The sequence below is a fragment of the Falco biarmicus genome, chromosome 6, assembly GCF_023638135.1.
Source record: "Falco biarmicus isolate bFalBia1 chromosome 6, bFalBia1.pri, whole genome shotgun sequence".
Taxonomy (NCBI): Eukaryota; Metazoa; Chordata; class Aves; order Falconiformes; family Falconidae; genus Falco; species Falco biarmicus.
Window position 1 is genome coordinate 65,678,837 of NC_079293.1, and position 24,103 is coordinate 65,702,939.

Below are 24,103 nucleotides of genomic sequence, written 5' to 3' on the forward strand. Positions count from 1 at the left end.
GCTCAATTGTGCCCGTATCTCAGATGCTGTGAGCAAAGAAGCACTGGTCTAGGTCTTGAGGGTGCAGAGAGAGACGGAGGCTGGGTCAGGCATGGGCAGGGCTGCAAAGCCCATGGGGTTGCAGCTCAGGCAGGGGCCAAGTGTAGGAGCCTCAGCCTAAAAGCATATCTACTGAGAAAAAGCTGGGGAGCTTCTCCTGAGGTTCCTCCTCCTGAAAAGCTCCCAGGCTGGCCAAGGCACCTTTTACCAGCCAGCCAGGCTTCAGGACACAGCCAACATTCTAGGAGATGGGGCTATGCTCCTGTCCTGACACAGACCAGAGCCCAGGGCTGTCTTACACCATCACCAACAGAAAAATGCATGTTACCAATAAACAAAATGGATGTACTGATGCAGGAAGACTCTATCTAAACGTTAGCCTTATTTTTCTTTGGTTACCTAAACCAGCCTGACCTCGTTCTGTGGTTGGTCCCAGCTGCACGGGTGAAATGTTTAGCTCTTCCACTCCATCTTGCCTCTACCTGTTGCCTTCCATTCTTCTTCTTAAGGCATCTCTCTTTGGCTTGCCTTAGGCTACAAGCATTGGCATTGGCCTGCACCACTATCTCTAGAAGAGCTAAGAAAAATCTTTTACTATTATTACATCCTCTATACCACTGTGCGTATCTATTTTTATCTGTTCCTTATGTTAAAATCAACCTGGTGGGGCTGAACAAGTGCCTGTACCACAGCATGTGTGAGGGGGCACCAGACACAGCTCCACCTTGCTTGCCTCAGGTGAGCGGGTCGTACAGTGCAGGGGCCAAGGTCCTCACCCAGAACTTCTGCTGGGGACAGACACACAGGCACCTTAAATGAACACTTAGACATCATACAGCATGGCATGCGCAACCCTGTATGTGCCTTGGGGCTGTATCCAGCCCCAATAAGTCACATTTCCGCAGCGCGATTTGCTACTGTACCTGTCTCACAATGCAAGGATTAACTGAGGTTATGAAGCTCTGAGCACAGGAGTTGATGCATTATTTCTGAATGATTACAAAGGCGGTGAATGGCACCCGAATCTAATAATGCATCGTTACGTACTGATATGAAACACCCTGAAACCTCTTTGGACAGTGTATTTTCCTTGTTAAAATACCAACCATGTATTTACGCTCCATATACACGTCTCTTTCCATGCATGTAAAATGACAATTTGGAAATCAGAACAAATGCTTGCAAATTGAATGAAATATATGTTCCCTTCAGTTTATCTACTGATTTTTTATTTTTTTTTTCATTTATTGCTACCATCCCAAACTGCAGCGTGCTCCTCTGGAACTTCTTCAAAAGCCCCATTATCACATCTTGCCAAGCATCAAGTGATACAATGCGATCCGCTGCAAATCCTGGGTGTTTACTACCTTTAAAATGTGCTTCCCTATAATGGACATCTGCAGATCCTTAGGTTTTACACATTTTTGCCAAGGACTTTACATAAACTTCCAGTAATGCAGTGCTTGGAATTCCTTATAGATTCAAAACAGAGGTAAATGCCTTACTAACCACTAAGTATGTAACAGTGCAATGAAAAATGAATACTGTGTTGAATGTGATATTTCAAATCCAACAACAACAACCCAGATTGCCATGATCCTGCTGACTGTATGCTACAACGAAGTCCCAAGATGCTGACTTCAAGAAAAAAACAGACAAGCCACATTTATCATTCACTTGGATTCCCACCAGCCCCCAGAATTACATGATAGATGTGTTTTCACTCGCTTGTGGAGATGTGCTGTAGCTCTAATTCTTGCTCTGCTGGTAATCTTAGCTCTGTTTTATTAGGTACTTCGTTTTCCCCGAGTTTTGCTATATATATATATATATATATACACACACACACACACACACACACTGATTAGAGTCTTGCCTTTTACCCATTACATTTAACATATGTCCTATTTGTTTTCCTTCCCAAAAGGAGAGATTTGTAGTATGTAGTCCTCATGAAATGCAGATTGCAGCAACCATGACACCTCATGAGTCCAGCACATCAACTTAACTGCCACTGCATCCCTCATAAAACACTATGATAACTGCTGAAGATGTATTTAGCATCATAACCCACAAGAACTGCGAAAAGGAAAACCTGAGTTCAAATAATGCCACATGTCTAGCGTCCCTTGTCCCAAAACGACATAAAAATATCTGCAGACGTGGCCAGGAGGGATGGGTGGAAGCCACAAGAAACTCCCATATTCAGTGCTCGCTGTAGTTTCAGTGACGTTGCAGTATCTATTTGTGCTGCTCCTCAATTTATTTTACATGCTGCTTATTCAAAGTTAGAACAGGGACACAGCATTTTAATAATGAATGTGGAAATCATTTCTTCTCAATAAAAAGCCAGCAACTGTAACCATACTGCAAGAATAACTGAACCATTTTACAGTAATGCTCCAGTAAAAAGTATACGCAGAATGAAAGATAACTAAAGTGAGTGTGTGACTTCAGCCACCTTATCACTTCTCAGAACTAAATTCAGATGGAACTGGCATTTACATCCAACAAAACGTGTTCGGTCATTTCACTGCAGCTGCTATGAGGTTCCTGTTCTTACCACAAAACTGATTCTCTGCTGTTTTCTCTGCAGCCCTTTTTCTTTTGTATTTTCACTCTAAGACTCCTTTGCAGGAAGGTAAAGCATTAGCCATCTTGCCCGCTAGCAGAAGCACCACAATATATGATGGTATGGAGGCTTGTCAGAAAGCGCTGTACCCGAATTATATATTGCCAACAGTCCTGCAGACTTTTCTGGAGCTCCCACAATAATCACGATAGGTAGTTTGCCTTAAAGTTTCTGAATTCGTATTGGTCTCCTGGCTCTTGGCAATAAAACACCTCCACAAAAGGACGTAAATGGAAGATTAAGCTAGGGATTTATTTGGCGTTTTCCCCTTTACTGTCCAAGTCCAGGTCACACTTTGGAGAATCAGGGGAGAATTTTCCGGGTTATAACTCTTCTCTTTCATCTGTCCTGTCATTCTGATGGAGCCTTTGTCAAACCAGGACCATACTACAATTTGCTTTATAGCTTGAGCTTGGCTCTCCTTGATTACAAGCAAACATGAATGTTCCTCTTGGTTTCCTAACACTTGCCTGCGTTGGCATTGCACAAAATGTCGAGGCAGATTTACACAACCTTATTTTTATTTGCATAGTCCACTGTTGATGGTATACATTGACTCAGGCTGCATTAGGGAGAAACAAGGGACAGAGAGATGGGGAGTATGACAGGCAGAGGGGAAACTCTCCCCGGTGGTCAGGAGGGAATCACAGGGTGAGTCGGGAAGGACCCTTGAGATCACCCGGACCCTTGAGATCACCTGTTCCGACTGCAAACCCGACACTACCAAGTCCACTGAAAGAAGCGATGGGATGGTCAAACATCCAACCCCAGTTGCTCTCTACCGTGCAGCTGGGGGTGACGGCAGTGAAGACCAGGGTTATGGTTTTCTGGTTTTCACCGAGCTTCCCTTCCAGTGCTACAGCCATGGCACCACAGCCTGCCACGCTCCCAGCGCTCGCTCCCCCCGGCGTGGGGACATCCACCTTCCTGCGCTGCATGCTGGTGCTGCGCTTCAGGTGTGACCACCGCCCAGCAACTTTTATTTACACTGCTACGATGTACTATTTCTAAGTTTTTTCAGGATAGAAAAGGGAGAGGGGGGAAGAGGTGAACCTCGCACCTCTGCGAGAGAAATCCCCCGCAAAACCCTGCCCTGGAGCTGGCAGTGCAGCGGGGCCAGGCCGGAGTGGGGCACAAGGCAGCGCTGCCCAGGCACCTTCCGGCGCCTGCGAGCCAGGGCCCGGGTGCGGCGCGCCGAGCAGCTGGGCCCCGGCATCGCGGGCCACCGCAAACCCCCTGCCCCCGGCGGTCCCGGCCCCAGCCATGGCCGGCAGCCGCCCCGCAGGACAGGGAGAGGCGACACGCCGCGGCCGGCCCTCCCCGAGCGGCTGGTGCCCGCGGGCGGGAGGGGCTCGTTCGCCGCCGCCCGGCGCCGCCGCCGCCACCACGGCGCGCCCGGCCCGCCTGGCCGGGAAGCACCGGCGGCCCCGCCGCCCGCTCCCCGCTCCGCTCCACCGCGGCGCTGCCCCGCCTCCCGCTTCGGCCCCAGCCAATGACCGACCGCCGCTCTGCGGCCCCAGCGGGGGCGGGGCCCCGTGGGGACGGGCAGGCGGTCGGGCACCACGTGACTCGCGGGAAACGCTCCCGCGGGGCGGCGGGGGCACGGGGGGAGCCACGGGTGGGCTGTCCTTCCACCCGCGGGATGGGGGCGGGGCCGGGCGGCAAGGGAGGGGGCGGGGCCGACTCGAGGCGGTGGCGCTCACGTGACGCCGGGGGGCGGGGCGGCAGCGCTCAGAGGGTGCGCGGAGGCGGCGGGAGCGGAGCTGGCGAAGGGACGCACCGAGGAGCGGGAGACGCCACCTTTCGCTTCGCCGCCGCCATGGGCCGGGTACTCGCGCTCCCCCTCACCGCCCTCTGCCTGGCCTGCCTCAGCGGGCTGGCCGCGGGGGCCGCGCAGAGGGCTGCCAACGGCGTCGAGGTCGTTGGTGAGTGCCTCGCCATCCCCCCTCCCCCCCCCCTCCCGGCGGTTGCTGACGGGGCAGCCCCTCCCCCCCCCCCCCGCGCTCGCGCGCTGCCCGTTGGTGCCGGCGGCGAGGCGGCTCCGCGCCCGGGCCGGGCCGACCCTCCGTGCCCGCCGCCGGCGGGGGAGCCCCGCGGTGCCGGCCGCCCGGCGGGGGAGCCGCCCCCGCTCCCTGGCGGCTGGGCCGCAGCCCGCCGCGCTTTTCGCCCGCCTCTCTCCGCCTCCTGGCCCCTCGCTTTCGTTTCCCGCTCGCTGCGGGCGCGGGGGCCCGTGAGGCGCGGGGTCCGTTAGCGCGGCTCGGGCCGCCCCCGGCGCCCCTCCCGGGCGGGGCAGCGGGCAGCGGCTACTTTCGTCTCCGGTGAAACGTACGCGGCGCGTTTGTGCCTTGCGAACCTGGCGCCGGCCGGGTCCGGGGGTTACTTACGTAGGGGGCGTCTGTCACGGCCGCGGGTTGTTCCTTACCCTGGTGGTGGCCGCCCTGCTGCTCCTCGGGGCTCGCCTGATCTTTCTGGCTCTGTGCGAAGGAAGTAAGTTGTTCTGGAAGCACTTTAATGTTCTTTGGCCACGTTGTGTAGTGGTGCTGGGTGCAGCTAAGTGTGAAGCTGGCCAGTAACCTCTGCTTCGGCCCCTCTGCGTTTCCTCTGCGGCCCCACCGACGACGGGGTGCGGGCCGGTGTCGGGCGCCCTGTGGGCAGCGTGAGCTGCTGGGGGCCGCCGCGTCGGCGGTGAGCAGCCTCGGCGTGCAGCAGGAGAGGGCAGTGTCGGTTCAGCGGGACAGGCTTCTGTTAGTGTTTCAGGTTTCCCCCTCAAGTGTAAGGGGAATATCCGAATGTGCAAGAGGCGGTACAACAAGCAGGTTTATCCTGGGAGCAAACGTGGGCTTGCCTGCACTTCAGATCAGAGTTCGTGGTACCTGAGTTACTTTTCCAGTGAAGAGCAGGCACCTGCTGATGGGTAGAGTTGAGAGGCTTTCTACGTGATAACAAGCTCCCCAAGAAAACCTTTTGCAGCAGGAGTAGCATTGGGGAAACGCCTGACACCCTGCCACTGGTTCTTGAAGTTAACAGCGCATTCTTGAAACCTTTTGTTGTGATATAAACGTCTCCTGATCTTTCACTCCTGTGAATCTGTTCCTCCCCCATGCTAGTCTGGGAAAGGTGTTTTGAAACTAGAAGTCCTAGTGCACCTGGCATTAGCTGGCTGCACGGACTGTCTGCCTATCTCTGCAGATGTACTGTGCTACATCTTTTATGTACCAGTGAGGCATTTACAAAAGCAAGCATTATTCGTTCATCAGGAGTGTTGTGCATGCTGTCATCGTTCTTCATGTGTATACCCAGAACAATAAATGACTTCTACTTTTTTCTTCCCTGAAATCTGTTACCTAGGAATTGTCATATAGCTCTTGAAGTGGTTTAAAGTGCCTTCTGAAGGGAACAGGGCAAGTCTGTTGCATACCTCATTCATGCAAACCGACGAAGGTCTCTTCATATGTTTTTTTCATTTCTTGAAAGTGAAAAAATAGCACCAGTATTTCTAGCCTGCTCCTGCAGTAACCAAGAGAAAGGCCAGGTAGATTCAGTCTTACTTCAGATTTAGTAAATAATGAAGTTAATGTATCTGTAGTTGTTATCTTGAGATGTATATTACCATGCTGACTGCTGAAGAGCTGTGAATAGAGGAGAAAGGTGAAAGGTCACCCAAAGGTGCCTGGAGTAGGTGGGTATGATGTGAAATGTGCTGGAGCGTATGGGGTATAAGGAGTTGTGGGTTGTATGTGGGTTTTCTGAGTACGATGCTGTATGAGTCAGTCTTAATTAAAATTAATGCAGTAAAGTTGTAGATTGGAAGACAATCTTATTTGATCCAGGTGGTGGATGTGTTGTCATTGTGGTTTTAAGGCAACAATGTTTGACTGACATTAAAAAGCTGCTGGACTGGTTAGGTTGCTGGCTTCTCCTGTGATCAAAATGTGAATAGGTTGACTTTCTGCTCCGCTTTATATGCGTTTGTATACAAAGTCCTCTAGGTTCTTGTCTTTATTTCCCATACTTGGGTTGCTTTCTGCTGTAGGGTTGTTTATAGCTGGCTATATTACCTAAAGGAAAAATACAATTGAAAGGAGCACAGCTCTTACCATCTGAGGTTTCAGTTAACTTTGAAAAATTAATTTGGTAACTTCATTAGAGTAGTATATTCTACGTTATCTGAGTATGAGACAAAATCTTGGTGTACATGTGGGGTCTGGTTTTGGAGTGTCAGTAGTGTCTGGAGGGAAATGCATTTCTGTTTTGTCAAATGCATTCCTAAGTTGCAGCTTTCAGTTGTAGTTAGGTTAGTGGGAAGGATTGCACCTTAACCTGGGAGATGTACGTATGGTAGGGTATGGATCTAAGAACTGATTCTGTGGGTGAAGTTGCTCTTTTGACAGTGGTAATTTTGTCTTAATCTGTGCATTGCTTTTTTTTTTCTTTTTTTAGGTATTTGTGAAAACATTTCTGACTGCAGTTCATGTATTGACAATGATACAAATGTAGCCGTCTGCAAGTGGATCACATGTGAAAGTAAGGAGGACAACACAGTGCAGATTCTTACTATGCCATACAGAACTTTAAACCCAACTAGACCTACTTCATCATCTATATTAATGTTCATTACATAAATAAGCTGGTTTGTTTCATAACCTAATGGAGCATTAATTCATAGGTTGTATCTGTTAAACATTTCAAGTTCTTATGTGGTGACAGCTGAACATGTTCAAAATAATCCCAGATTTTTAAGCCTTCTGATATAAATCTGTACTGTTGATAAGTTAATGTTTTCTAGATGGTTCAGACTGGTTTTAGAACAAACTAGTTACTAGTGTTTGCTAAGGAGTCACAAGTGGATTCTGATATGCAGACGTGTATACCTGTGTTTCAGTCCCTTTTGGGGTTTTGTCATAGAGCTGGTGGTCACAACCACTACTCCTGAACTGAAGTGCAATAAGGGAGAGGAGTCCATTAAATAAGATTAGTTAAGAGTAGTGTTTCTAAAATTGCAGCCCACTGAAGGGAACATGACAGAGCCAAAGAAGCATTAGCTGGTCTAATTCTGAGCCATGTTTTTTCCATTGTAGGAGAGTTGGATTTAACTACATTTAGGTAAAATCTGGCACCTACAGCCCTGGAGGAGGTTGCAGCTGACAAAGTCATACAGAGATTACATAAGTAGTCATCAGGTGGATTATTTGTATTTCCTATGTGAGGTGGAAACAGAGTAAGATGAGAGAATGGCTTGACTGTAATAGTGATTTTGTAGCACTTGATTGTAGGTAACCAAGACAGGCTATGCAAAAAGGCTAAGATGCTTTGGAACTAACGAAAAGAATTTTGGATGTAACTTGTCTGGTACAAGAGTGCCCTTCAAGAAGCTCTTTTTCTGAATCTGCATGTGCTCTCTGACTAGCAGGCACATACAGCAAACATGCAGGAGATCTGTGTAACTTCTTTGAGGGAGGGGATGGTATGCAGGCAGAGAATAAGAAACTGGTGCCTTCAACAATTTCAAGGTCAAAGATCTGTTTGAAAAGCTGGAACTAATTGCTTGCATTTAGGATTTTTTTAAGACAGACTTTATGATGCTACCCATAGAGATGCAAAACATTTAACTTGAAAAATGCTACAAATAGTAGAAACACAGTCTAATTTTATAGCCTAGGAAGGAAAAATACCAAGCTGTATTGTTACTGCAAAATGTTGTATAACCATGTAAAAGTATTGCCTAAGTGTTGATTTGAGTGGTAGAATAACTAGTGAAAGAAAATACTAAAACTTTTCTAAATTCCAATTATTAATATAATACTCAAGTCTTACATATTGAAGTGGCTTTATTGTTATCCTGGCTTGAAGATGGTGTTTAGTTTGTCCTACGAACAGTTTATTAGTATTTAGGAACAATGTCTCAACCACTTTAAAGTTCTGCCACTGTAAATATTCTTGTCTCTACTTTTCTGACAGGAGAAAGCATGTGTGTAAATGAAACAGAAATAGTTTTGAAGAATCAGAGCTGTACAGCTGTAGAACAATGTTCTTGTAAGTATTCAGATACTCAGCTTTCACATTGTTGAATATGAAGCAGTTGTGTTTACAGCTCCTTCACCTGTAGACCTTGGTAATACTTTCTACAACTTACGTAAGCACATACAAGTATGTAAATAAGCCCATTGCTTCTAGCTTAAAGCTGTGATGTGATGCTAAAATGCATAGTTTCATTGTGCATTCAGTTAACAGCTTACATTTGCTGTTTCAAGAAGCCTGATCTACTTTACTAGACAAACATCTCTGGCTACTGGCTTGGCTTCTTAGGTGAACATGGATAACGTTTCCTGTTAAATACAGTGCGTTCTAAGGAACTTGTCAGCATCCTCAAGACAGCAAGCTTCATATTCAACAAAAAGTCATACCTGTTAAGTCCATTGTTTCATCTGAGGTGCAGTAAAAAGGAAAAACTTAAGAACCTCCCAATTTTAATTGTTAACTAGTACAGCTCTTCATGCAGTTCTGAAGTGCAGGGTCTGGGTTATAGGACTGTGTAAGGTAAATTCTTCATGCTAGGAACGTGCTCTGTTGCATATCTACTTCAGTCTTCTCATTAATTTGTGCTTGCTGTGCAAAGCAGATTTGCAGGGTATGAATAATTTAGATTAAGTCTTGAATTTCACTTTTGTGAAAGCCTGCCAGTTTTAGTTTTTCTGAAAGCTGACCAGAAATAGACTTCAAAATAGGATTTTCATATTTTAAGGTCTAGAACAGAAAATGAAAACTCTTAATACTCTTGTCTAGGTGAGTTCAACAGTGTGGCCAAAGAGGCTGGCTCACATCAATAGAGACGAAGCTTCCATACTGCTATGGGCATCTTGTGGTGGTGGCAGCAAGTCAGAAATAATTCCACATGACCCCGTTTCTAAAATTGTAACAATCATCTCTTAATCAGGACTGTTAAAAGTACCATTTGTCAGTGCTTTGCAAAGAGAGCATGCTGTTACAATGCCTTACTCTATATCTAAGAGTAGAATTTCTACAATCTGTTCCTGTTAACCTGATAACATCACTACAAGTTTATTGTATTTTAGCTTTGCATGTTCAAGGAAACTTACATTGTCACCTTCATTAGAGGATCTTTGTTGGTGTGAAAGGAGCCTGTATACCTTATCAGCTCTTACTTGCAGAGTCATGGCTTAGCACTATATTTGGGATTGACATGGAGGAACGTTAAGGTGGACTTAAACTGACTAGATGCAAATGGGACCTGAGAGACAGTAGATTCTGATATATGCAGCTTATCTCTAGAAAGTCAGCTCTGGCTGCCTACCATGCTGAATTGTTTCAAGATGTAAATAACCACATTTAAATTAGTCTGAGCATTAAAGGCTTCTGGACATAATGGTATTTCATCAGGAAGCTTGCTGATTTATCAGTGTATGATTAAGCAACAGTTTGGATAAGCTGTCCATGTGTGATTAATTCAGTTAATACAGTAGGTTGCAGAAGGCTTCACAGTTGTTTGGTTTGGGGTTTTTTATAGCACATGCTGAAGCTGAGAGCACCTATAACCAGCAACAGCTCTCAGAACAGAAAGCTTAAACTTTTGAATTCTTGAGGATGTTTTGAGTTTCCCCCCATACTGCTTCAGCTAACCGTTCTGTTTTCTAGTTGAACTTGATAGCTCAGGTTGAATTTTAGTTGCAGTGGGGTTGGGAAGCAGTACTGAATATCTCTTTCCTATTGTCTAAAGCATGCACAGTTTATGCTTATACGATAGGACTCTTCTCCCTCTTGTTTGGTTTGAGGAATCTTGAGTTGCCAGTTGGACACTGGCTTGATTGGGCTGCCTGTGACAAGGTTCATGTATTCAATTGTGCAACTTTTGCTGTTAGTGTGGTAGATTGAACTTCCAACTGCTTTGTAACTTCAAACCAAAACTACAATAGAATTCAGTGCTATACAAATTCCCTAAAACTCAGCCTGCTGCTGTTCAATTTGGGCTTTGGTGTTTTGTTTTGTTGGGTTTTTTTTTTTGTTAAACACTGTCATTGGTCTCTTTAATGTAACTCTTTATTCTTTAATAGCTCCTACAGATGTTCCTCCTTCCAGTGCTACTACGCTGTCTTCCAATACTACTACACCACCTGCCAATAGTACCACAGCATCTTCCAATACTACCACAGCCAGTCCTGCTACCACAGCTCATACTACTATAGGTAATATAGTACTACTGAACATAGAATGGCAGTAAACTAGGAACTGGAGAATAAAGGACAAGGACTTTTTCCACAGATCACTGTAGTAGCATGGATACTAAACGCCTGACATATGGAATGCAGAAATGGTCCCAAAGTTTGGAAGAAGTTAACAGAGAAAATGCTCCTTTTCAACAAAATTAAGAATTGGCTCAGTAGTAATTGTTTGAATTAGATTAGTAATTTCTGCTAACCATGAGCTACTGTGAGTTTGATTTTTTTTTCTTATTGTTGTTGACCAGTTCAAAATTTTCTGTTCTTATATGTGCTGCCATCTTAACAGTGAAGCTCTTACAAAAAAAACCCCTAACAACAAACAAAAAAACCCACCCCAAAAACCTAATCTTTAAAAGCATCTGATGTTTAAGGGATGTGGAAGGTAATGAGTTGATGCTTGATTAGGCTCAGAATAGCCTAATGTACAGGAGGGTGATGTGTGAGTAAACCTACAAATGTTGGCTTCTTGTCCCAGGCACATAGTGCAATATAGATTAATTTTTAGTAATGCTAATCTGGGGGTGGGATGTGCCAGAGACCCAGGACAGGAGGAGAAAGGGGAATCTTTGCTGTCCTGCAAGTGTTTCTCCCATCTAGAGATATTACAATAAGTAATTTTTCTAGTACAATGAATGCTAATTGATTAAAGGCTGTTTAATGAAAGCCTTTTTCCTTGATGCAGTTTCTCAGGTGTCCTGAAGCAGCTGTCTTGATTGTTGTTCAAATACCAGCATTTATATTAGTGCTTTTTTCTAAATAAAGAATCGTTGTCTGATCTGTGGAGAACCTTGAAATATTTGGATAAGGGTGGTATGCAAGTCTGAAAAAAATACTTATTGCAGAAACTTGGCTTAATGCCATGCAGCTGAACATCTGAATTGTGTGGGGTGCAGTCTGAGGTCAAAGCTTCTCCTTGTTTAAGCAAAACAAGACAAATGATTTACATAAGAACTTCAGTGCTTGCAAACTTTGCCCTTGAAGTTTATGGTATGTGTACATACTGTCTTCTCTCAAACAGCTAACATCACCAACGTAACTACACATGCTGCCATTACTTCAGCTACTACAACACCCAGTATTCCAGGTAACTGCTACTACTAGCATAATTACAGCATAAAATACTTTGTGTTGCTTTAAAAGCATTATCTTGAAAGACCTACCAAGTGACAACATTAAAGGAGTATTGGTGTATCTGCTGTTGTCACTTCTAACTTTATGGTGCATCTCATTTTGTTAAGGTCGTGGATATATGTATGTAGCAAGGTAATACCCTGAGAAAGAGCTAATTGGTGAGATATTAACGGTTGGAAGTGTGTTGGTCAAATGAAATCAGCTGGCTGCTTTTAATAGTGTGGCTGGAAGTCACTTGTTAACTTGCTTATCTTCGGGAGGTGGTATTTAGTTTTTTTCACTTGGAGCACAATAATGGGATACCTATAAAAAAAGAAAATTGAGCTACAGTGATGGAAATAAGCTGAAATATTTTATTACTTCATGAAATAGCATATTCATGACTGATGCTGAAAAGCTCTTTAAAACTAGCTGTCAGCAGATGGCTATTATTTCCAGCTTCATATGTGTTGTGGCTTCAGCTGATTTAAGTGTAACTCTTGGGGTAAAGTACAGTAGGTGGAAGATAATAATTAAATTTGAATTTAAGCTAAAAACTAGAGCAAGCAGCATAGGTGGGAAAATGTGTTTTGAATGTGAGCACATCAATAATATACTTCTATGTACTTCAAAAAGCCAAAGCTTTCCTCCTGTACAAATAAAGTTCAGCTGGGACTTGCTCAGTGTTGAGGTCCAGTGCAGTTTGCCTATAAATAACTCTAGCCTTGTACAATTTAATCACATTTCAGTAACACTAAGCTAAATGCAGCTGCTGACATGTCTTTACTTTTGATTTTTTTGTTGTTTTCTTATTGGTACTTGGATGTTTTGAGTAATCTTAATACAGTGAAGCCAATACTAAAATCTATAAAACTTCCGTGAGTATTGTGCACTCACAAACTCTGATGTGGTGTTTAACAGGTACGAATGCTACTGTGACTCCTGCACCTTCTCCACGCAAATCTACATTTGATGCTGCGAGTTTCATAGGTGGAATTGTCCTTGTTCTGGGTCTGCAGGCTGTTGTTTTCTTTCTGTACAAATTCTGCAAGTCGAAAGACCGAAACTATCATACACTTTAGAACCTGCCACTTTATAATGGACTAGTAGCCCAACACCTGTAGTTCACTGAACCAAAATATTTTCTGTTGCTCATGGAAGACAGCAGTTCATAATTTCCTTTCAATCTTTAAAAGAAGACTTTAAAAGAATATTTTTGCAACATTATACTTGGTAAGAGGTGATATGAATCTCTTCAACAGGATTACTTGCAATATGCTGCATGGGTTTTAATGGCTGTCTTACTTTCCTTTAGTGGCTGCTGCTGTGGGACTTTTTTTTTTTTTTATATGCCAAAAGTAGACATTCAGAGATTCTTATTCAGTGGCGACACTGTCTTGAGTAGACAATCTCATGATGACTTGTTGTGACAGCTAATTTAATCAACATTTGATACAGTATCCCTTTGGTTTTATCAGGATGTGAATTATTGGTGATTGACTTCAGGGAGTGAAATGCCATTTATACTAGGTTATGGCTCTTACAGCATGCTGCTAGAAAGACGAACAAAATTGTAGAAGTAGATAATGTCTTAACAGAATAACATAACCCATAAACTTTTTTACAAAAGAATAGAGGTTGCCTGATTAAATACTGCATTCCAAACTGAGATCCTATGTCCTTTCCAGGTAATGTTGAGGCTGGAGAGGGGGATGTAGGGATTATCCTTCTAAAGGGGAAATGAAGATTAGTGCCTTAAAGACTAGAAATCAGTAGGCTATAAAAGCATCCCACCTATTTAAAAAATAAATAAAACTGTTAATACTGGCTTTATATAGGAGAATGACTTGAGCATTCCAGGTTAAAAACTTTTTACACTAAGTAGCTTACCTTTTGTTCTGGCCTACAAAGACCAACCATAAAACTAGTGATAAAATTCAGTTCACTCCCTATATAAAAAGGCAACAACTTACATTTATACTTGAAATACTGGTGTTTGGGCAATCCTGGGGTTTTTCTTATTCAAATGGTTCTTAAACTTGTGGCAATTAATTTCAGGGTTTTGGTTTTGTGTTGGCTTTTTGTTGGTGTGTTGGTTTTGGGTTTTTTTTTTACCCTTCTGTATGTCTGCTTGCTGTAGGAGCAGTTAAGGGTAGTTAAGATGATCTGCTGATTTGATCCTGGTCAGGATTGCTGTAGTCCTGGGACTGCCAGGGCTACATCTTTTTTTTTTTTTTTTTTTTTTCTCTCTCCCTGCTTCCTGCCATCAGGTTTGTGTCACCCTGCAATAAAATGGTTAAAGAAATCTATTCAGCCAAATAGTATTTTTCTTTTCTTTGGCTGGATCAGCCGTGTGATCTGAGTATCAAAGGTAGGTCATGTCCAATGTAGACTGACTTGAACACCTGTGAAAATAAACCCACAGGAAAAATGGAGGTAAAGATAAAATTTGTGAAAAAAGTGGCAGATGTAGAACATAATACATAGCTTTTGATAATATCCCTGATTATGAGTTTCAGGATAATCTGTAGTACTGTCTTACTGGCCCTGGCTTGGCTGGAATTTGGCACCCAATACAAAATGATAGCATTAGTGCAGATAATAGTCACAGCAGTAGAACTTAAATATGAAGCAAAAATAAGTGCACTTCAGTTGGAAACTTTAAAGTGCACAGTGTTGCCTTCTTGTGTTCTTCTAGTTTGGATGGAATTGTTTTTATCGTGCTGCATAGAAAACTCTAATTCCTACAAAATACAGAAGTTACTCACCAGTACTGTATCTTTGAGTTCATTAGTTTTGGGTTTTCTAAACAAAACTAAGACAATCAGCTCAGGTTTATTAAAACAGCAGAGTGAGTGGCCAGTTTCCAGCAACAGTATGTGTGTGGGTTAGATGGTATATCCTTGGCCTTATTGTGAAATCACATAATCTGTCCTTTCCCTATCTCAGAACTATTTTACTACATTTATTTGTTTAAAAAGATACCCATGAGCTTGTATTCTGTGTTTTGAAGTGAGCAACGTACTTAAAGTGTGACAGTTCTTCAGCTCGGCAAAGAAAACTGTATGCCTAGTATATAACTTTTTTTGCCCTCAAAGGGCTATCTTTTGGGAAACTTGCAGGAAAGTGCTACAGAACACTTCATAGCATGGAAGGCATTGCCACAAAAAGTTACTGCTCTGTTAAATGTTGCTAAAATGCTTGTCCTGAGTTATGCTGATAATGATTTAGGTTGCTGATAAAGTATGCTGGTAAAGCAAACTAAAAATAATTTTTAAAGTGCCTTAAAGTTGCTTAATCTTTTGCCTCAAATTTTGTTTAAAAGGGTAGAAGGGATACCTTGCCTTAGTTACTGAATTTTTCTTGGTGCCAGCAATTGCTACTTTCCAAGTCTTTAGGAAACCCAGGATCTCTGACATGTACTGATGCCAATCTGAAAAACTCGAGCTTGTACTATACCAATTTAGTGACGTTCTGGAAGGCCTGCATTATGCACCGCTTGCTCATTAGCCTTGCCAACAAGGTATAATCCACAGTTTACAGAGTTGTAGCTAGGATTGTTTTCCTTTCAGTTGTTTGGGGGGCGGGGAGGGAGGCTCGGTTATATGTCTTCAGCATGTGCTTGGCTGCCTCACTATAGGAAGTAATTGCTCCTTTGTGAAACAGCAGTATCAGCTGATCTGTGCTGTGTACTTGCAAAAAAACCTGGAGTAACAACTTGCAGTTTTTCTTGGCCTTGTGTTTTGAAGTGGAAGGTAGCTCATAGATCTGTAGTTGTATTTGCCCCTAAATCAATTTTAGGCACTGAACTGTAGTGACTCTTCAAGTTATCTGGCTTTTTCTTGAAGCCAAATTGTGCAAATGTAAAGCTGTTATCTTATGAATGTTCTCTGCAGGTGTTGCTGTAAAAGTTTGTATTTTGTCCTCAGCGGAAGAAAACTGAAATGGTTGTAATCACAAAACCAAATTGATAAATAAAAATCGGTTGAATGGAATTTTACTTGTAAACTTTTTTTAATGTGAGCAATCCTGGGGCGGATTGTCTACTGACTTGCTGGAGATAAGAGCTGTTTTCCATAGCGATTGAAAAACATGGTGGGGAAAGAAGGAGAATGAAAGTTTTTAAGAGGTAAGTTAGCTCTCCTAAATACAGCATTGACTTTGCATTTGGTATGTGCAGCAATACTGATACAGATTTAGAATTGTCTCCAAAAGAATTCTTATTTAGGTAGTGTTTTCCATGTTCGTTTAATCCTGTTCTCCCCTTTAAAGCCAAAGAACGGCAAGGCATTTACTAGGTGTTCCGGTTGCAACAACCTGTAAGGCTTAATGCTCCTCTTCCCAATAGCAAAGCTCGTAATGCTGGATGTCACCTGTGAGGTGGCAGAGGGACTGCAGTCTGTGGTTCCAGGGAGGCTGTTAATAACCCCTGCATTGTAGCATCTTCTTGTGTTACAATCTTTGACCTGTATGAAAAAAGTATTGCTCTGAGCCTTCTTTCTTCATTCCTTGAGTAGGAGGAGGATATTTGCTAGGAAATAAGAGAACAGAGGGGGTGCAACGCTGTAGTTGCAGACTGATTAAAAATGATAACCAGCTCTGAGTGAAGTAACCTCAGTTGCATGTCATGACCTCGATGCTTTTGTGGGTCGTGAGTGATGTGCGAATGTGTCACAGGTTGTATTGACTATAACTCAGTCTCATATGGGGAAACTGCAAAAACTTTAGTAGCCTTTCTGGAAAGGCTGTATAGAAATGGAGGAATCTTAGAGCTTCCTGATGTGCTTAAAATTGCTATGCCTTCCAGGAAATCATCCCTTTGCTGCATGCAGTCAGACTTCATTAAGTTTTTGTTACAGTGCAACACTGAAAGCTGAAGCATAGTACCAGTCTTACGTTACTGCTGTTCTTTGAAGGTAGTCTTCTGTAGGTATAGGACTCGCTCAGAAATAATCTTTGAATTTTTCTGGATGAAGCCAAATAATACTTGAAGTATTTTATCAAGAAGCTGTAATTAGCTGGAGATAGATGCTGCTGCAGCAGTAAAAAGGGGCTAATTGCTTCATACTGATGATTATTGCTCTACTTCCAAATCAGCATTTGGTCCCTGGAATGTGCTAGAATCACATTTGATGGCTTCTCTAGTGACAGTTGACCTTGGATAGTTATCAGTCACCTTGTCCTTCATATAAGGCATACATACCTTAAAAAGAATTCATGTTATTTGATAAATGATTCCACAGTGTTCAGAGTATGTTGTGACTTGTTTTGATGTAGCAGCAAGCTTGAACAGAATAAAAGTTTGTTTCAGTAATGGTGAAGGATGTCAACCTTATTCTAGGAATTCTAAATAATAATAATCCTGATCTCTAAATACTGCAGCATTTCTAACAGAAGTAGAGTTCCTTTACTATGTGTTAAACCAGTGTAATGCTGTTAAAGGTTGCTGAGTTTAATTCTAGATCTTAGTTACTTATTAAAAAAAAAGTACTGAGGGGGTTGATTATTCATGTTCACAAGCATCCAGGGATGTGGATAGTGTTAAAAGACACACAGGTTAGTATTCTAACTCATCAAAAGCTGCCATACAGTTTGACACATCTCTGAAAGACAGCTTTGTGTCCTTTATTGGCTAGGCTAGAAAAGCAAGCTTTTTTCCATGCAAGAGAAACGCAGATAAGTTTATTCATTTTTTTCCTGTTTTCTTCTAGTTCAGTAGGAGGAGGGGAGAAAAGGTGCTAGGGAAGGTGGAGCTGCTGAGGCTTCTGATGAGTCATCTTTAAACAGGCGTGAAAGGTTCAGTGTACAGGCTGCAACCTTTGGGGCTGAGAGCAGTGCATGGGGCAGGATGTGGTGGTCAGGGCTTGCAGTAGGAAAGCAGTGGAAGAAGAAAAAAAAGCAAACCGGCAAACACCAGACCCAATGCTTTAGCTCTAAGCACTTAGCTATGCTTTGCACCACCCATGTTCCAAGGTTACCACAATAAAAGGAAGCCTTTTAGTTTTGGCTGATAGCCTTGCCTTTTTGTACTGCACTGTGTTGTCTGGGAAGGGAGGAGATGCAGAGCTGCTCATGCTTGAGAGGAGGAGCTGCATCACCCAGTACCTAAAATGGGTGAGCAGGTGAACTGGCTGGAGCTGCTATGGAACACTGCATCCAAGTATGTTGAAGTACATACACACAGTACTGGAGCATTACTGCCTCTCTCTGATTTGTATGTAAATTGTTCTTTCTTACTTCAAGGCTGCCAGTTCAGTGGCATTTTCTAAAAGGCCCTGGACTGATTAAACATACATTTAGGTTTACTTCTGGACCAGCCTTTGTTTCTGTAGCTGCAGGAGGACAGTGGGAAGAGACTTTTCATTTAGGTGTGGTAATAGCCTATCTGCCATTCTCTCCTCCCGTCTGCTAGGCACCTGAAAACACAAGTAACATATAAAAAGTCACCAACCATGGCATGATACTAAAAAAAAAATTTTATTCCGGGACCATTGCTAGATAAATACCTTCCTTCTGCCTCCTTTCCTTAATTTTTGGAACACTTGCAACTTCTTTTTTTCCCCTGTTTGCTAGCTGTACATCCTGCTTACCTTGCTTTTAAAGATAAATCTTTAAAGGGATTTGATTTACCGTCCAGATGAAAGCTGGTATATATACAAATCACAGTTTGCAGGCTAGCAAAGCATTTGGTTGTTTTGCAGCCGTATCAGTTTATTCCCAATCCCGCTGTTACTGTCTGTGGTCTTGGAGTGTTTCCTCCTGTTTCATTACTGCTGCTTGGGTCAAAATTCAAAGGATGCTGCTGGTCATCCCCATGCAGAGTGGATGCTGAAAGCTTGTTACTTTGGACCGGAGCTGCAGAACATGAGTGTTGTCAACAACACAGAGTTAGAGCAGAACTCAAGAAAATGCAGAAATTCTTGCTTCTGATCTCTAAGCAGAATGTTAGAGCGAAAAGAAAGAAAAACCACACAACAAAAACCCTACAACAAGTTGTGAACGCTCAGCATAGTACTAATAGTACTAATAGAATAATAGATTGCTTAGTCAGGAAAAAGTGGTTCATGGGTGATCTTGACTTAAAGTAGAACAAAAACTATTTGCAGATAGTTGCAACTGTTTGCAAAAACTATTTGCAACTATCTGCAATTTTTGCAGCTCACCCCATGCCCTTTTCATTCATAGTAATGAGTGTATCAGCATTCGTTCCTGCCGCAGGAGACATCTCGGTGAAACTGAAAACTTGCTGCCCCAAGTCTACTTCATTATATGTGGCTATTTTCCCCACAACTCTGTCTTTTCTGGACCCATTGAAAGCCAAGATTAAAAGGTGTGGATGGGTATTAATTATTTGTTCCCAGTGACACTAAATTTGCTAGTGAATTCCAGTCTTGGTCTTTTTCTGAAAAATCAGAGATGCAGCTACTTAATGCCAACGCTTCAGCCACTCAAAAAATCCCCACTGAATCAAATGCTTTGCTTGCTCTCAGCCATGATATGATGTAACCCTGATTTGTATCTATGTACAGTGTGGTGTTGCCATACCACTTCTTAACCCTACGTTAACCTTTCCTACTAACTTTAGGTAAAAAGGCGAGGGTATTTTTGCTGTGTAGCTGTAATCCTGCAGTTGTTAATTCAGACACTGTTCCTCTTCCTCCTCAGACATGATCCAGGATGTTTCCGATCACATTGGTTAGCTGGCTTTGGCATTGTTTCAGGTCCAAGGGACTCTGGGCAGCTGCCAGATGCTCTCCTGCTGCTTCAGCAGAAGGCCAGAGTGTACAACTACCCGGTCTGGTCAGACTGTGTTCAGCATCCATGCATCCTGAGCAGGGGCTTGGGAGGACTGACTATACGAGCATGACATGAACCCAGAAGCAGCACAGCAACTGTTCTACATCACTGAGACAGGCCGTGGCCTAGTGCAGGGGTCCTCAAACTACAGCCCGCGGGCAGGATACGGCCCCCAGGGTCCTGAATCCGGCCCCTGGTATTTACAGACCCACCTGCCGGAGGCTGGGGGGGAACCAAGCAGCCGCAGATGGCTGCCTGCCACTGCATCCGCGTGCCGGCCCCCTGGTTAAAAAGTTTGAGGACCCCTGGGCCCTAGTCCATAGGAGAGGAAGATGAGAAGATGGAGGGGAAGGAATGGGGAAAAGAAAGCTTGAGAACATGGCTCAGGCTGCTGTCTACAGATTCTTACAAACTAGCTGAAGTCTTAGTTTATGAGGGCAATTCCTGGAGCTGACAGGACCTGCTTCAAAAACATCATCACCTTTACAGCCAAAACAGGGCTATTGCAAGTAACAGTTGCCACCCCTATACAAATAGGCCTGGCCACATGCTATAGGTCTGAAGTCAGGTTAGTGGCACAGTGCAAGTTAGATTAATAGAAAAACAAATCTTTACATGATGCAAGTCTGGATTGCCTTCTGAGAAGTACTAGTATTACTGCATCAAAAAATATAGCTATTTAATATTGATTTACTACCTGGAAAACTACTTCTTGTACTATGGGAGAACAGCTCTGCAGTCTTCTTTCTACCTTTCTGAAAGGGAAAAAAAAAAGCCACCAAACCTCACAACATGCATCTACTGTTACAGATACAGAAATTAAAAAAAATCACAAGTAAAAAGGTAGCAACAATTCATTGCAGAGTAGGTGTCCATAGTTTCACGGACCTCCTGTGTCGAGCACAGAGAAGTCCAAGCCTCTCAGCCAATCTTTCCAGCTCTGCCTCGTGTTTGACAATAGTAGCTTACAGCAGGAGAAAAAGAAAAATCATCCCCTTTCTGTCACAGCTGCTTTCATTGTGTTCTATAGCATTGATGTCACTGAAAGTTTTGCACCAACTTTCCCCCTGAACTTGATTGGTTTAAAGCCAGAGAAGCCAAGTATATTTGTGTCTTAATCAAAGATCCCTCCCTGTTCATTTATTTCCCCATATTTGGTTCATATCTTCAACAGTGTGGTAATGAGAATTTCTCAGTTTCCTGTGGCAGGAATAACTAGCATTTTCCTGCAGAAGGAAACTAATTAAATTGTAGTACTTTATATTCTTCACAGTATGGAAACGTACCTTGAAAGATCATTGAAGTTTTTTCCTGTTTAATTAATTTGCTAGGGTTTAGGTCATCAGTTTTTCTGCATACATTTGTCAGACTGGTAGTAGGATTTTGATATCCCAGAGAAAAGCAGCAACTTCAGGCAGGTAAGAATAGCAATCCCTAAACAAGCTTTTTAAGCTATATGAATTATGTAAGCATTACATTAAAAAGTTAGCTAACAAACAGCTGAGAAGAAAGACTTTTGTTAAAGGTTTAAATTCTGGGTTAATTCAGTTAAGAGCTATCACTGCTGTTTTGAGATTCTCTAAAAATACCTGCAATTATAGGCATGTATCTAATCGAATTACAAAGGTACAGTCTTGTTTGGCTTCCCCACGTGATTTGTAAGCAAGCTGTGCCAACACCAGAGCCACTAATGAAGCCTGGTTTCCTACAGCTTAGGATCCTTCGTTTCCTAATTGCCTACTCCCCTAAATGCAGCTCCCCTCATATTTCCCATGATATCCCTAAAAAGCAAAAGACAATGCAAGTTATGGTTTAAAGTTATTAACTTGGGAGTCAATGTTTCTTGTGCTGCTTGAGCAGCTGCGGTGTGACAAGGCATATGGCTTTTGAGTTGTCTGATTTTTCTTCAAGATTGTCTTACGTCTTTCTCCTTCACCTAAATGCTTTCATTACAGAGGAGGTGTTCTCCTCTTTCATATTTGGCTTAAGTTGCCTATTGCTTCGAAGGTCAAGGAGGGATTCAGAGACACGAACCATAGCTCATAAGACTTACTTTCCCAAGAAAACAGGTTATAACACACAATCCATCTTCATCTGCAGTCACATTCCTCTGGGAAACTGCAGCTTCCAGGTCATAAACTTGACGCTGCAGTTCATCAACTTGCTGCAAGGCCTCACATTTTAAACTGCACTCTTGGGTTAACTGACTTCTTATCTAAAAGGTGGTAAAAGGATTAATGGCAGCAACAAAAATTCATCATCTGACAGCTCTGCACCAAAGCAGAGGCCTAGATTTAAAGGAAAAGATCCTCACTTGCAAATAAGAGGCCATCGCTTCTTGCTGATTGAAATAATCTGTAATTACAGCTTTGCTGAACATATCCATAATCCCTCTGAATGCAAAATACAGCACAAATAGTGCAAATTGACGTTCTCATTATTGTTTAATAGGAATCTGCATTTCAGGCGTTGCTGGAGGAAGATAAAAACAATACAGAGGCCTTTTCTCACTGTTCTTTGCATGTAACCACAATTAGACAAGACCCTACCTCCATTTTCAGGGCAGAGGTATGTGGAAAAAATAGCAGCTCTTCCCCCTACTCTCCCACAGACTCTGTCATTTACTAAGTTTATATTTAAAGTTTGTTAGTGTTACTCACCATTTAGGTGCTAGCTGCAACTGGGACAGTTGTACGGCAATAAAAGCCTGCACGCTGCAGTTGCCATTTTCCTTTCTGCCGTCTTCAAAAGCTGTTGACATCTCTGATCTCTTGAAGGGTTATTTTGTAAACACAGCAAAACAGTGCAGAGCCCCATCAAAGACAGGCACCAGTGAAATCAGTGGTCTCCTGCCAGCAGCCTGAGAAATTATTCCCAGCAGAACAGCGTTTGTCATCCTGACTCTGGAAAACAAACAACTCATGCTTTCACCTTGATGCTTTAGAAGACAGAATATACTTGAGCTGATTTACATGAGAGGCATTCAGATATATTTACAAAGCTTCTTTTCTCTCTAGACCAAGAAAGCAAGGGCAAGGAGACTTCAGCAGCAAAAATAGATTGATTCATCTAGTTAAGGTCTAATCAAATGGTTGCCAAAAAAATACTTTGTTCAGGCCACACTACAGAAGCAGCACTGCACATTTCGCAGCCAAGAGCCCACTCTACCAGCTGTGCTAAACACAGAGATTGTATTTACTTGGCCAAATCAGTTTTTAAATTGAAGTAGTGAAAGCTCTACAGCCTGTTTTACAGGGAGATAATCTTACAAGTGGATTTGGTTACTCACACTAAATCAATGATTAGCAATACAGTAACAGATTTAAACTCAATATATCAGTGCAGCATAACGGCATCAGTTTAGTGAAAACTAATGCCATTTCTGTGGCCAGACTGGATTAAAGCAGCTCCCAATATGTTCATTTGGTAGACCAGAATTTGGGAAACAGAGGTAAGGGCAGAGGGTTTATGTCAAATGCAGTCGATAAAGCAAAAGGACAGCAGCAGCACTAGCGTCAGAGCCCCACCTGGGAAATGTCACAGGGAGAGCCAGGAAAGCAACAGGCACTGCAGATGCAGGAACATGGCTCCGGCAGAGAGGCAGAGCCCAAGGAAGGCTCCAAAGTTCCCATTTAGTCTGGTGGCAAGGACAGCAGTTACAGCCAAGGCATGGAGCACACCACTGGGGAACACCCCAACAGGGAATGAACAGCTGGCTAAAGCCTCCAGAGCCACTGAGCCCAGCTGCTTGCTGCTCTAGCTGCTGCACCCCCCAATTCCCCCAGGGGTGCAAGCATGTTCTGTCTGCGCTGTGCACCTGTTCCCACTGCACCAGCACCTTGCACAGACTCTTGGGCAGTTTACCTCTAAACCAAGGAGAATAATACTCACTTTCTAGAGCAAAGATACTGAACCAGGCTTAACAGGAAGCCCCTGAGAAGCATCAGAAACACAAGGTGCCACCAAGAGGTGGAACACAACCTTAAGCCCCCAGCAGGCAGGGCCCAGCACCGTGCCAAGGCTCATGCTACAAGACCCTCATCCAGAGGACTTGGAGGACTACAGCGAAGCTCAAACACAAAAAAACCCTCAGATCTGGTCAGACAGCGTTAAAACTTGAGACATCCCTCCAGAAGTGCTACTGTTTTTATTTTTCAGCTCTGCATTATGAGTTTACCTGTTGTATCTCTTTTTTGTTGAAGATGGCACGTTTTAGAAGATTTTTCAGCTTCCTTGGTTTGGCATTTCACTCTCTGCTCTTTTTCCTCCATCTCTTCAAGCACCTTCT

The 24,103-nt window shown here is 43.3% G+C and overlaps 1 protein-coding gene across 1 annotated transcript; it reads left to right on the plus strand.

The window, feature by feature from the left end:
• The first annotated feature begins 4,386 nt into the window (after positions 1-4,386).
• CD164 (CD164 molecule) lies at positions 4,387-16,013 on the plus strand. Its single transcript, XM_056342629.1, has 6 exons — positions 4,387-4,596; positions 7,112-7,195; positions 8,630-8,704; positions 10,741-10,872; positions 11,927-11,992; positions 12,940-16,013. Exons 1-6 carry the CDS (start codon positions 4,491-4,493, stop codon positions 13,098-13,100), a joined length of 624 nt encoding a protein of 207 aa, XP_056198604.1. The 5' UTR covers positions 4,387-4,490; the 3' UTR covers positions 13,101-16,013.
• Positions 16,014-24,103: the final 8,090 nt, after the last annotated feature.